This window comes from Diadema setosum, chromosome 4, assembly GCF_964275005.1.
Source record: "Diadema setosum chromosome 4, eeDiaSeto1, whole genome shotgun sequence".
Classification (NCBI taxonomy): Eukaryota; Metazoa; Echinodermata; class Echinoidea; order Diadematoida; family Diadematidae; genus Diadema; species Diadema setosum.
Window position 1 is genome coordinate 29284542 of NC_092688.1, and position 15563 is coordinate 29300104.

Sequence of the window (15563 nt, forward strand, 5' to 3'; positions counted from 1 at the left end):
TGTAGCAAGTGGTCATTTAAAAGAAAATTGAAAATAGATTCGTCATATAATTTATATCGAAACAAAGCTTGGCATTCCTCTTTAACTTTGGCTGCTATTATGCCCATCTTAACAGAAATCTGTAGAATTTATACACATTGGGAAAACAGAATTCCTTCTCAAAGCATGACTACACTGTACCTTCCTGTCTCAGAATAACGTGGCACACGGGGGGTTTCCACCATGGCACATAAAGAGTTAATAGTGAGAGCTACAACAAAGTGTACACTTGTGTACACTTTGTGTACACTATACTACTTCTTTTGGATTTGCTACTTTAATTTTGTCAAGTGTTCGCGCGCTTCGCTTGCTCACAAACGGTGTACTAGCGACCTAATGCATGATAATTCAGATGGAACAGTAAATTACCACTGTCAAGGGTGTAATAATATTTTTACGTGCTCTCTCCATTAGCTTTTCATTACATCCCCTATATCATTTTAATATAAATATAATAAATGGGCATTTCCACAGTAAATGGGTACTTTTCAGAGATGTCTCTTTATTTTCTGTTTCCCATGTGCATTTTCCCTGAATATAATCTAGAACACTTCAATGAGAGAAAATTGTGCCCCCAAATTGCTCCAATCAAGCAATCCATTAAAATCTATGCCAAGATGAAAAAAAAAAATGGGTGAACACATGTAAAGCAGGACAGAATAGTATGTACTAACATAATTATGATGGTCAAATTATGAATACCGGTACTCATTGGAACTTTGCTGTTTTTCGATTGAATGGCTCATTTTTTTGAGAGAAGATAATAATAGCTGTAAAATTCTATTGAAAATTGTGTTTTGTACCATTTCTAGACTTCATGGTGAACGCGTGTAACATGGACAGACCAAGATGCGACAAGACAGTTACACATTCAGGACGTGACCATGATGTGGAAGTTTATGTGTACCAAATTTGCTTTTGATATGATTTTTGGTAATGAATTTATTGCCAATATAAGGCTTTGAAAAAAAGATAGAATGGCACCTACAGGCTGCACGTGATCCGAACTACAAAAAACTAATACATGAGAAAACTGGTCCTGGCACATATACGATGGCCAAGTTACAAGCACAGGGAGCATCGCATTATAGTGATAATCCGCGAACAAAAAATAGTTGGAAAGAATAAAAAGGAAAAGAAAGAAAGAGGAAAAATCTTGACAAAATTGATAGGTAGTCTGCTATGCAGCTGATCACATAACTGCAAATAAAAATCAAGGTAATGAGTTGATGTACAAAATGTACTTACCAACAGAGCCCATGGAGATTAGTCCCATGATCACATCCCCCCCCCCCACCTCCATAAAGGGAACATAAAAAAAAACAACAACTGCAGTATGACGATTAGTTATTCAAAACATAAACAAGAATGAGAAGGAGAATGAAAAGGAAAAGCAAGAGGAGAAGTAAAACAAGAAAGAAATACAACACAGAATGGAAAGAAGCAGGAAGAGAACTGGGAACAGTGGTAGGAATAGGATTTGAGTGATGGGAAGGAGCTGAAATCAAGGGTGGATGAGAAATAAAGGAACAAGCAGGAGGGGGAGAAGGGAATGCAGAGAAAGAAGAAGAAGGAGTGCAAGGCAGGATAGAATGGAAGGAAGTGAGAGAAGGAGAAGGAGAAACGGGAGGAAGTGGATGGGTTGAACACAATGAGAGAGAAGGCAAAGATGGAGAAAGCGATGTGGAAGAAATTTCAGAATTAGGAGTAGGAGGAGGGGCAATGGCAGAGTTTATATTAGAAGAACTTAATGATGAATGGGAGGTGGGAGGGGTGCTGTCAGCACAGGATATGGTGAATGAAGCTGTGGAAACAAATTGACCAAGATGAGTTCTGAAACATGCACAGTAAGAAACTGGAAAAAAAAAATGTCCTGGTGGCCAGAAGCATGCACATATATGAAAACCACAAAATACACAAATTTACAAACAATAAAAATTACTTTTTTGACACATATGTAATAAATTTTTAGTAGAGATCATTACCAAAAGAAGATATTAAATAAACTCAAAAGGTTCATATGCTACCATTGCAAGGATTAGGGCAAGTCTAAGATAATGCACATATTACGTATGGGACACTCAGAGACTTTTATGACCTGAAAAATAGTGTTAATGGCCTTTGATCATATTGGACTTTATCATGTTGACTGATATCTAGGAGAAGAATCATGTAAAAAATGGAGAAAATGACCTTGACAACTACAGATTTTAGAAGAGAAAATATGTGCCGTTACATATGGGACCAGGAAAAACTTTGTTATTATGAACATTTTTTCAACCTCAAAACTCTCTGAAAGTAGTTCATTCTATACAGTCTGTAACTTCTAAGTCAGCATGATAAAAGTCACAAAACTCAAGTTTCAAGTCATGAGGCAAAAAACTGTTATTACAGGTTCTGATTTAAGACAGATATAACATGTTACATATGGGACAATTACGTAGTACATGGGACACTTTGTCCCACATTCGTTTATTGTGTGGAGAATCATGTTTATGGGTATTTTGCATAATTATTGAAGTAAAATCAGTTGAAATTATTCAAATACTGATCCAGATTGTCAAGGGAACAATATTCCCCAAATATCTACCATCATAACATATTTAATCTTATTTCATATTTCTACTATGACCAACCTGAGTATGCATGCCCTGCATTTTTATCAGAATATAGTTACTACCAAAAAATGGAAATCAGTGACTTGTGTTTACTTCCATTGATGAAGGGCAGTTTTCCATTCAGTTTCCATATTTAAATCTTGATAACATCACCCATCACTTTGTTTCACATGTAATCTATTTGCCATTTTGCATCTACGCTATGTGGCTGACTTTTTCTTTGCTATCATAGAAAATACACAAGTAACTTGGAACAACAAAGTAATATCTATGGCATCTTGGATTAATTCCAGTGGCCAGAAAACCCAATACAGGGCAGCCAACTTTGAATACTATCATTTGAGAGTGAGGTTATACGAGATTCCCATCTAGGCCATGACTCACTCTAAAATTTTGTTTCATTTGCATGCACGAAAAGTATTGATCTCCCTTTCTATTACCCCACGAGCTCCTTTGATAAAACGTAGAATCCAGGAGAGAGACACTTACATATATCCTCTTTTTTTTTTCTCCTTGAAAACTTACAAAGTACATTACCAGTTGGAATCTGTACTATGGACATGTAATGCATGTTTGATTATTTACATCTATAATTAAGGACTGTTCTGTAATGACTGTGTAAATTAGGTTTGAGTAATTTAAGAATCATAGACTAGGCAAATTAACACACTTCCCGTTCAATGTACTTGGATTATAATTTGCTTGCATGGTATCCACTGGCTTGTACACTCAAACCTAATGTACACATGCAATAGAGGACAGTCCTTAGTCAAAAGCTCACAATTCACATCCAATCTACCAAGATTATATACTATACACTTGCTTGATCCATTATACACTCAAAACTAATGTTCTGGTCCATGCCAAAAAATAGTTCTGCATGTACAAACCAAGAGTTTCTTTGCTGAAAAGTTAAAACCATGAGAGATCGAGATGGTTATCCCCCCCCCCCTTGAACACTTCCATGTACTACAAGTTAATGGAATCTGTAGGATATATACATTGTACCATGCATGTTTGATTACAAATTTTGTAATCGAGGACTGTTCTCTTATGCATGTGTACTCAACTCAGGCTTGATAGAGTACATTTATAATTTGGATAAACTAGGCAAATAAGCATACTTCCCATTCAATGTAACAATGCAGATTGTGATTTGCTCGCATGGTATCCACATGCACTCAAACCTAATGTTTTAGTATAAGCCAAAAATAGGTCTATGAACCAAGAGCCTCTTTGATAAATAGTAGAATCAAGGAGAGAAACAGCTATCCTCTTTATTTCCCCTAGAACACTTACATTTTTACCAGTTGAAATCTGTAGTATGGATACCCTGCGCGCATTTGATGGAGGACTGTCTTTATTTCATGTGAACGGTATGTCAGGTTGTAAGTAGTTTGGATAAACCAGGCAAATAATAATAATAATAATAATAGTTGTTTTGGATATAAACTCCAAATGTTATTGTCCAAAAATGGAAATTTTCTTTGCCCAATTGATCGAATAAACACACTTCCCATTCAATGTACTTTTAGATTACTATTTACTTGCTTGGTATCCATATGATGTGCACTTAGGCATACTAGTAATGTACACAAGCAATAGAGGAGAGTCCTCGGTTACATGTAAAAAAAAAAAAATTACACACACACTTCACATCCAATCTTCTTCTTCTGTAGAAGTGCATCCTTCATAGTTGAAGATCAGCGCACTGCAGAGTGGTATGCATACTGTAATGGCACTTTGGGAGACCAGGGACGTACCGTTGCATAAAAGTTATAATTATGGTAACTTTGCCATCCAGTGGTAACTACCATGGCAACAATACTCAACAGCCAACTGAAATCAAGATTTCCATAGATGAAGTTACCACTGGATGGCAAAGTTAGTATAGTAACTTTTATGCAACGGGCCACGGGCCCTCAAGGGCCAATCATAATTTACATACAAAGTAGAGTGAACAATAAATTGTGCAGAAATATGTACGGTATGTGAAGTGCTGCTAGAACTAGAAGATTATAATTATACAATTACTTGCTTGGTATCCACATCTACACTCAAATCTAAGGCCATGGCCATCGTTCCCTTTCTTCTGCCGTTGTGAATACTATAGACTATTTTCAGGGCTACTATTCGTTTTTATTATCATTTAAATGTAAAACTTACAGAAATTACTCCTCATGTGGGGGCCATAAAACTCCCGGCCCTGTCACCCTAGTGGCAGGGTTGAATCTCACATCTCTGCCACTTTAGGTAGGGGATGGTTACTTGCACAATGGTTATTGTAACTCTAAGGAAGTGCATACCAGCTACTGTAGGGAGTGTAGGTAGGCCTACAACTTCTGTATGTGTACTATAGTAATAGTATCCTCGGGTCTAGTTTACAAAAACACAAGCAAAGAAACAAACAAACAAAAACAAAGTGGCTTAACCCCAACTTAATTAAGTTAAAGAATATGACAATGACAGAAAATGAGGACAGTGTACATACACAACTAGAACTTTCTACACGTATAACGTTAGATCTATTCACAATAGGCCTATGTGACATGTCTCCTTATTTGCACACGTAAGGAAGTGCAAAATCACACTCGACTTCCAAATTCTCAGTTTTTAAAGTGATTAGGAAATAGAGACTTTATGTCCCGACACCAAATCTATGCAGCCAGGTTTCTTGTACTAGCTATCTACGATAAAACTAACGTTATGCATTGTTAGACTTGAGTCTATAAAGTACTACGAGGCACTTATGAAGGATGTATGGCGGGTGACTGCTAACGTAACGCTAGTGCTACTACCCTGGACCTACTCAGTATAATTATTAGATCAGATTGTGTGAGCGAAGATATGATCCAAAGTTTGCCAAGGCGGCCGAAATTACCCTCACCTACTCTAGCAGTATAAAAAAAAAAAAAAAAAAAAAAGATCAGAGAGTCCTCAGTTAGGCCTACAGGTAAAAAACCCACACACTTCACATCCAATCTTCCTCTTCTGTTGTAGTTCTAAGTAATGGTAGTGGTAACTACCATGGTAGTTACCACTGGAAGTTACCATGTCGTTCAAGTATATTTATCTAGAGACCAGACCTAAAGACTAGAAGTCTATAGAATACTAACGTTACAGATCTATTTTGCTTGGCAAACCCGGAGATATAAAGGCTAAAACTAAAGAGGCCGGTCAGCGCGGGCATGCCGTGCAAAGAGCGCGGAGACACCTAGACCAATATCCATACTGGCATTGCCACTGCACTCGTGGCTTGCACACAAATGAATACAATGAATAATTATAAAAACTAGCCCTCAAAATGTGATACTGCAGTTATTTGTGCTACCATAAAATAATATGCCTCACTTACTTTGTTGCATCTCGAGTAGATTCCACTCCCTACTTCTGTTCCCCCTGTTCCTTCTTTTAGCCGGTCTCGTGCCGTGGTTTGGGCGGCCCTCGGATTTGTCAATAGTGGCTATGCCTGCTTTGCATGCGCAAAATTGCAGCGCATCGTGGTGGCCGGGGCCGGCCGTAAACCCCCGTATGCTAGCAGCTAGGCCAGCCTTTGCCAGGCGTACGTACGCGTACGTTTCCAGCAGCCGCGCCGTCATGAGGGGGCGCTGTGAAACATCAGTGATACACAGGTCGATGTTGCTTACACAAATCGTACCCACCAAGTTGCCCTTTTACATGAAACCGCGGACGAATCTCTGATCAATCCAATTTTCACACACCCTCTCTATTGTCGTAAATTTGATACGACTGAATCGTTATCTCAACCGTGGACGGTCCCCCATAGCACGTACGTCCGCGGTTAGAAGGTAGTTTTTGATGGAGTGGTCCGCGGTTGATGGCAAAAACAGACGCACACACACACACACACACACAAAAATATACATTGGACTATTAGCTACAATGTATTTGCTTAATATTATTTCCTACTTCTCACTCTGTTCTTCACTTTTCCCTCCTCCATATCTCTCTCTCTTTCTTCTGTTACATACCTCCATTTCTCCTTACTCCCTTCCCTTCCTTTGAGACCTGATAGTCAAAAACCCCACCCATCTCTTCCATTATCCTTCTCCCTCCACCTTCCCTCTAGCCTCCTTGGTCCCTCCCCACCGCCACCCCCTCCCCCCTTCATATGCTGCTTGAGCCAAATTTACCTCCTCCTTGTGCACGATAGACACCCTGGTCTTGATGTAAGGAAACGAGTGCGATGTCGTCAGGATGGTTTTCCTCTTACACTGGTCCTTCAGCTCACCGTGGGCACGGCCGTCCTTGGTGAACGGGGTGGCAAACATGAACCGCTCTGGAGCAAGTAGAAAGTTTGGGAGAAAAAAAAAATCGCACCTTTAGTCACAGGTCAAAAAAAAAAAAAAATTATTCTGTACAGATGGTAAAAAAAAAATAATTTCAAGTTTTCATTTTAGGGGTTATGGTTGTTATGAAAATTCAGTAAATTGTCATCCCGAAACATAGTTCATTTTCCTTTTTTTTTTTTTTTTTTTTGGGGGGGGGGGTCAGACTTCTGAATCTACATAGCATTGTATGTTTACAGCTTCCTAAAATCTCAAATAAAAACTGAATTGTTTGAGTCATTCTTTTCTGCATGGACAAAATGCCACAAATGTGTGTCTTAAACTTCATATCCTATGACAAAAACAAACACTATATGATTTGATATGATGTGACATGATATGATATTACATATGATATAATATCATATATGATATATGGTATATGATATAATATGATATATGATATGATATCGTCGGTCGCATTACGAACCGGCGAATGTTCGAATTTGCGCGGAAACACGATTTCGAGATAATCGCGTTTAAAGAATCGGGACTTCTTTAAACGTATAAAAATGTGTCTTATAACCGCACATTGATGATGATATTAAGAGAGTGATGAAAGCGGAATTTTCTGCTTTGTCTGATACTAAATTTTATTTTGTAGCTGCACCTTGGGCTCTGTGGTAGTGATGCAAAGTGCGTTTGCCGGTTCGTAAAACCCCCCATTTCAGCGTTTTACGTACATCGCGTACTAAAGAGAGGGCATTACGAACCGGCAAATGTATACATTTGCCGGTTCGTAAAGCCCATGCTCAATACGTGTGGACGTAGCGAGTGCGCATTACGAACCGGCAAATGTAACATAAAATGGCGCGTATCATCACACATTCCACACGCTTAGGTGGTACGCGCACAGTGTAATGCATACATTCGCCGCTCTAGGTAGTGGGATTGTGATTCATTCATGTTCATTCATGTTCATTCATGTTAGTTGTATCATAATCATGGATATTAGGAAAGTGTAACAAACACCACAGTTATTTTCTCAAACTATACAACCTACCTGTACTTTTACACATTAATTGTTGATGCGAGTAATGTTATCAAACTGTGCAATGGGTTTTTGATTGGATGAGTACCGTTCTATTAAAGTGTGCCTGGTAGTCACTCACTATCTATAAATATTACAAGTGTTAAGTCATTATCAGTATCGAGAGAATATACATGGTAATTACACCCATACAAACACAAACATACACAAACACACATACACGCACATATACCAGTAAACACACTCGAACCCACACACACAACCTACTTTCTGACACATTAATTGTTGATGCCAGTAATGTTATCAAACTGTGCAATGGGTTTTTATTGACTACTGGATGAGTACTAAAAGTGAGCCTGGTAGTCACTGTCTATAAAAAAATTGTAAATTCATTATTGAGAGAATATAATTACACCCATGCAAACACAAACATACACAAACACACACTATACATGCACATACCAGTACACACACTCGAACAAACACACACACACACACATACCCTCTTACAAAGCAGTCATAATCACCTTGTTCTCCCAATTCTAGGTATCTGTGTCTCTCTCACTCCTCTTTTTTTTTTGTTTTTTTTTTGTTTTCTATTCACCAGTCCCCAAGTTTGTGAAGAATTCTGCATTTTATTAATTCAAAATGCACCATTCCACATGTGTGTTCATAATTACATACAGTAACTACAAAACAAAGCATTCTCCTCAAACTTCCAGATATAACCTGTAAATTCTGAGAGTGATTTATTTTTTTGCATTTTCGACAGCTCACAATAATTATATTGCACACTATTATTACAATACATTAAATTACAATTGATACAAAATAAATGTGACATTCTCCATGATACTTCACTATGTAATCTCACTTGGAATGAGAAGTTAGGCATTTGTTGCATTTCAGAATTGTGTTCTGACCACTATAAAAGTGGTGCAATAACATGTACAAAATACAAAATTCTCCCAACACTTCACGAGGTAATCTGACCTGTAAATTGGTGAGAAGTTCTGCATTTCCTTGACTTTAATGTATTACAGTAGTACGCGTGTTAGTCACAAATAGTGCAATAACATGATCAAGTGTACCATTCTCCTCACACTTCACAAGGTAATTTTGCCCAGAGTTGAATTAATGAAAGTGATACCCAATGTGTTTATAAACACGAGTCTACAAACTTTAACAGTCTGCCAACTACTGGACTGCTGGGAGGAGAGTAGTGTACGTCATTTGTCTCTTTTTGCTGTCCTTAGGATGGGGGACAACATGACAACATGTTAATAACATGTCTGGCTAGCCATTCTCTTTCTAGGACCAGAATTTTCAAGGCATGATAATATTGTCTGATAGACATTCTGTCATTTTCACTGAGGCAATCATAGCCAAAAGATCGATATGGTTACGTGTTAAATCACATCTTTGATGGTTAAAATGTGTTCTACCATCTACAAATATTTCTGACTTTTTGTAGGCTTCCCCACTGTTCAGCTTTTTTTTTTTGGACAATTCTGTTTTAGATTTCATGAATTTTTTCATGACAACTGAAGATCTATCAGGAATAGAACTGATGTCAGTACCTTTATTCTTCCACATGAAAATCTTCTGGCTTTGCACTGACATCTTCCACTCCCTCAAAAGCCTCAATGGCAGTAGTTTCCAAATTTGCAATGAAGAGACAATAAATGGAATACATACTGGAACACTACACTTTATTTCTATTGTTTCTTTTATATTTGAATAAGGTCCTCCCGAAGTGATAAAAATTGGTCGATTTGTGTGAAACTGTGTTGAAATTATTGAAAGCATGTAGCAAATATGTAACACTGAAGATAACATAATTACCAGAAAGTATTACAAACTTGATCATGTATCAAGTCTATGATTTGTACAAGGCACTATGAGCAAGAAATTCACCAATAATTCCCTTTCCTTTCCTTACAAGAAACATGTACAATAGTTTGCCTAAATGGTCTTTATTTTAGGAAAGTTGATCAACAGTTAGTGCACTACATATAATAATGTAAATACAACCAGATGTATACCAACAAGACTAGATAGAGGGCAGTATAGAATACATACAGCATAATATGAATATGCTGTACTTCCATTACACTTCACAAACAGTTTTCTATTGCTTTCCTGTGTCCGGTTACCATCAAAATCGGTTCTTCAATGTCTGACAGGGACATTGCTTTCTCGAGATTTAACAGTTTTCCATCATCCAGCAAGGTTCAGTATTCTTTGTAATCTGAAATAAGAGTGGAGGACTTAGTCTGCTTTCAAATTGAAATCAGGTACGCCTAATGCAAGGAAAACAAATACATAATTTGATGAAACTGCCAAGTCTGGTTGAATAATTGTTACTTCATTTACTGTTTTTTTTTTAACTATTCTTTGCAGAAGACAAACTATTTTCTTTAAATTTTACAGGTTGCCTGCCACAAACTTTTTCTTACAAGAGTGAAGGATAAAAGAAAAAAAAAAAGATAACCAAAGTATTTATCACATGTTTAAATTATTTTACATTTGTTATTGGAAAATTAAGTTTTGGCTCATAATTGCTTTTTTAGGAATTTGCACCACACAGACAGATAATGCAAGAAATACAAACAACAGTTATACAATGCCCTGAACTTCTCAACTCCAGTTGAATTACCTTCAGTTTCAAAGGTAACATTGCTGCGTTGTTTCTTAGAATGCGGACACCACAGTTGTTTGTAGAGGCTCTGCTTCTGTTGCTGCTGCTGCTTCTAGCAGTGTTGCTAATGTTCCTGGAAGTGCAGATGCTAAAGTTGCAAGTAGAGACTCTGCTGCTACAGTGGTAAGTAGAGGCTCAGTTGCTACAGTTGTAAGTAGAGGCTCTACCACTGTTGTCGTACTTAGAGGCTCAGCTGCTAGGGCTGTATGTACAGGCTCCGCTGCTGCTGCTGCTGCTGCTGCTTCAAGCGGTGCTGCTGATGTTTCTGGGGATTCAGCTGTCACAAATCGACGTTGAGGCTCTGCTACTGCTGTCGCAAGTAACGATACTGCTGGGGAAGTTGTAAACAATGCATCAATGAAAAAAATTATGTGACCATCCTGAGGGTAGAATCAACAAGATTTATACTGGATATACTTGCAAACATCTATCATGGACACTAGAATCTACAGTGTATTACATGCAAATAAAGCAAATTTTGTTTTGGGACTGAGAAGAGACGTTGACATAATAAATTGTAAGTAATAATCAATATCACACTTTTAAAGAAAGGAAGTGGAAAGCTAACAGTCTTCAGCATCCTACAGTCATTACAAACTGCAATTTCGACATTTGTTTTATTCATTACACAGAATTGAACATGTATATTGAAATGGTAATGCAATGAAAGTACATTGTACCTACATGATACTATGCATAAAAATCTCTACATCATTTTAAAATGAAAAAAGACATAATATATCTTGATAAACTTATTGATGTAGAACAAATCAGTAACTATGTATTCAAATTACCTCAGGCAGAAAGAGGAATGCCCTCGTCATCTGACATCCTACGTCCATCCATGGGCATGTTGAAGACTTGAAGCATCCTCCCTTTCCACCAGCCATTTTCACTTCTCATATGTACGCAGGAACCTTGTTTCGGTTTGGTCCGTTGAGCATGATAGAGGTCACTTGAGCTGACAGGATTCATAGAACCATCCCTCTTCCACTTGACAAGAACATCTATGCCTACGGTGGTTCAAAAACACAAAAAATTGTATGGACAATTTCAGTGAGAAATTTGACAGTTGTGTCATACACTATGTGATAAAACATTACAAGTACCTGCAGGTTTGAAAAATGTGAAGAAGAGTATTTCTTAGAGCTAAAGCACAATTTCAGAAGAAAAAACAAAGTAACATAAGGAAATTCTTTACAGGCAATCACCTACGACATTTTGTGAGACAAAATGAAAATAGCTACAGCCAGCATACCTATTTGAAATGCAAAAAAAAATTGTCATCAAAGTCTGCTGATCTCTGAAGGGCATAGTAATTCAGGTGCTATTGGTCGAGCTTTTACACCTTGGGGTTGGCAAAGGTAAATAATGATAACTGCTACACATTCTTTGATTAGAAATGTGATGTCTTTCACATAAAAACCTAACAATCTTATACACAGAAGTGTCAGTGCTTGCTTTTTTTCTCTTTTAATACATTGAGTAGCAGTCAACATTGATATACATGTATGAAATAATTACAGTAAGGCCATTAGAAACTTCCCCCAAGTATGCTCAAGCAGGTGCCTAGGCCAGAGCTTGTAATATCAACATGAGCCTGTCCTCACCAGGATCTGCATAAGATACTTGACAGTAGAGTTAGATAAGATCGACATTACAGAAAAGGTATGACTACATTACATTCCAGATATCAAAACAGTGATTTCTGTCAAATGACATGGTATTGTTCAATCATCTATTCCACTGAAAGTAATAAATGACCTATTCCATTCACCGTAAACTGAGAAATGTTTGTGAATACCTGGTTCCCGGTACACTTTATGGTCCACAAGTACCGGTACCATAATCACTTGTTACGAATCAAACTTACCATTTATAGGCAGAAGGAAAAACATCCTCATCACCACTACTCTCTGCGGTTGTACGTAGAGGCTCTGCTGCTACAGTCTGATAGGCTCAGCTGTTACAGAAAGTTAGGATCATGCTGCTACAAATGTAGAGTTTTACGGTAGCATACGTAGACGCTCTGTTGCAATAGTACTGTCGGTAGGCCTACTGTAGTACCGGTACATAGAGGCTTCGCGACTACAATTGTATGGAGAAGTTCAGCTGCTACAGTTGCACTTTACAGGCTCTGCTAATGCTGCTCCTGCGCCGAGAGGTGCTGCTGATGTTCCTGGGATGCTAGCTGCTACAGTTGTAATGATAGCGGTGCTGCCTTTGTTTGTGGGGACTCGGCTCCTGCTTGTAGTGGCCTGCTGCTCCTAGAATTATCCCCAAGATATAAATAAGGAAAATCATGTCAGTGTTATCAGGGCACAAATAGGATACCGCGGTAACTTATATAGAATAAAAATCCCTGGATATAGGCTTATACTTGTACCGGTACACGAGTGTTAAAAAAAACTGTGAGTACCGGTACCGGTAATCAACTTCGTCTAATTTTTCTGAAAGTTCATTGATATCTGTCCCGGTAATCAAAATAAGTAACATACCGGTGAATACAACCTCGATCTAGCCTATAAATTTACTGTTTATGCAGGATTTTAGTTAGACAGTAAAGGCCAGAGCAGCTATTCTTGCATGCTTAAGGAAGCTATATGTAACTATAATTGACTTAACACTGACGCTAAACAGTCTCATCATGCAATTTCATTCTTACTTAGGGCCTAAATACTATTCTTTTTTTAATGCAACAACATGAATCTTTGAAAACAATGATAATCATTTATTACTTTGGGCCTATTTTCAGTTCTACCTGGGTATTTGCAATTGCTACACGATATATATTTTTTTTTCAGTTTATAGATTCTACTATGCGTTAGTTTAAAAAACAATGCATCCGGGTTGTATGGGAGGATTGCTTTATCTCTGACCAAGAATAATCAAGGACCCCCTTCGACAAAAATGGTGGCTAGGTGTACGACTGTGTAGGATCTACAAGGAAATGAAATACACAGGAAAGCTACTTTTACATGATAATGTCGAGCAATTCTACTTCTCTGATGTAATATTTTATGATTACACATTAACCTGCCCCGATTATCATTACTTTTGTTTTTAAACAGAAGATTAAATAACAAAATGAGCAACAAAATGCACCTAGTAGTTACATACCAGCACAATTCCGAGTGCATGGGACTGATGGTGATGACGAGCCCTCGCTCGCGGCCTCGCAAGCTCCTCGATTCGCCCCACATACCTCACGTGTGTTCCGTCTGAACAGGGATTTTACGAACCGGCGAATACGAACATTTGCCGGTTCGTAATGTCACAAATTGCAGCATTTGGACATTTTGAAAATTCGTCACTACCAAAAATACATGTTTTCGTGAATTTTGCGATTTGAAATTTTGGGGATAGATAGAGTTTGGTATGGACATTCAAAAAATGGAAAAAAGTGAATTTTGAAAATTTGACCCAAATTCGAACATTCGCCGGTTCGTAATGCGACCGACGATATGATAAATGATATATGATAAATGATATGACATGACATGACATGACATGACATGACATGACATGACATGACATGATATGATATGACATGACATGACATGACATGATATGACATGACATGACATGACATGATATGATATGACATGACATGATATGACATGATATGATATGATATGATATATGATATGATATGATATGATATGATATGATATGACATGTTACAATACTGTATATGCTATCAAATCAAATCAAATCAAATCAAAATCTCACTGAGGTTGTAATTCCGGCTGAAGAGAGTTGGCCTCTGGAGGATCTCATAGTAATCAAAGTACGGTTCCACATAGGTGACTTGGATGTAGGCCTTCAGTGGGTCAAGCTTGGACTTGTCAACGGTGTTAGAGTCCTTGATGACCTCCACTGTCCCTTCGCCAAAACGGTCAAGGTAGAATTTCTAGGAAAACAAAGCAGAAGAGAGATAGAGTTTATCATATGTATTGATAGATATATCAGGTTATGCAACATATGAGTAGCCTTCACACAATCAATGTTGTGATATTTGACTCTTTAAAAAAAAAACCTAAAAAAACAAAACAAAAAAAACCTACACAAATTCAGAAATATTAAACCTTTCCAGTCCTATTTCATCCTAGCATCTACCTATCTACATATTAACCCGTTGAAGACGGACTGATTTCCTTATAACATGCATTTCTGATTCAGCCCAGCCCTAGATTACTCGGAACTAGTCTTCTTCAATGAGTTATGATTATTCAAGTGCAATGTGAGTTAATGCCGGAACCAGAAATTATTTGAGTGCAGGAAACTTTTGCAAATTTCATGAGAAGTGAAGACTCACGAAAGTAAAATGTACGCAAGAGTGTTTGTGTACACAGTGCACTGAATGCCAGTTGCCAATTTGCGACAGATTCATGCTGCAAAGAAAGTCATCAGCTCTAATTCACAAAAGTTTCATGTCAACAACGTTTCTAGTTTTACAGTAAGCATAAGATAAGCATATAATTCATAACTCTTTCATAATAATGCAGGATCAAAGAAACTTTTTAAAGGGACTGTACAGTACTAGTTGAGGCGAGGATTCAGGTTTATGACATTCCTAAGTGAAACAATGAGAAACCTATTATGAAATATGAAAGAGCATGTAATTTCAAGAAGGATTCAACGTTGATGAAAATTGGTTTTCAAATGGCTGAGATATCAAAAAAGTGATAATAATAAAAGCGACAGGCCATGCCTTTTATTAGGATCTCTGTTTCACATTGTTTTTGGATATCTCAGCCATTTCAAAACCGATTTTCATAAAATAAACTTTTGATACCCCTTAAAATTGAATGCTCTTTGACATCTCACAGAGTGGTTTCTGAATATCTCGCAAAACGTTAAAA

The 15563-nt window shown here is 37.5% G+C and overlaps 2 protein-coding genes across 2 annotated transcripts in view; both read right to left on the reverse strand.

Moving 5' to 3' along the window:
• Nucleotides 1-15563, reverse strand: part of LOC140227098 (uncharacterized) — a 274166-nt gene that overhangs the window by 106860 nt on the left and 151743 nt on the right. The window lies entirely within an intron of this gene.
• LOC140227054 (dedicator of cytokinesis protein 7-like) overlaps nt 6005-15563 on the reverse strand; it is a 60890-nt gene continuing 51331 nt past the window's right edge. The window contains exons 38-40 of the mRNA XM_072307486.1: nt 14431-14611; nt 6737-6957; nt 6005-6265 (exon numbers count right to left, since the gene is read on the reverse strand). Coding sequence (XP_072163587.1) covers nt 6005-6265; nt 6737-6957; nt 14431-14611 — 663 coding nt within the window. The remainder of the gene's footprint in view (nt 6266-6736; nt 6958-14430; nt 14612-15563) is intronic.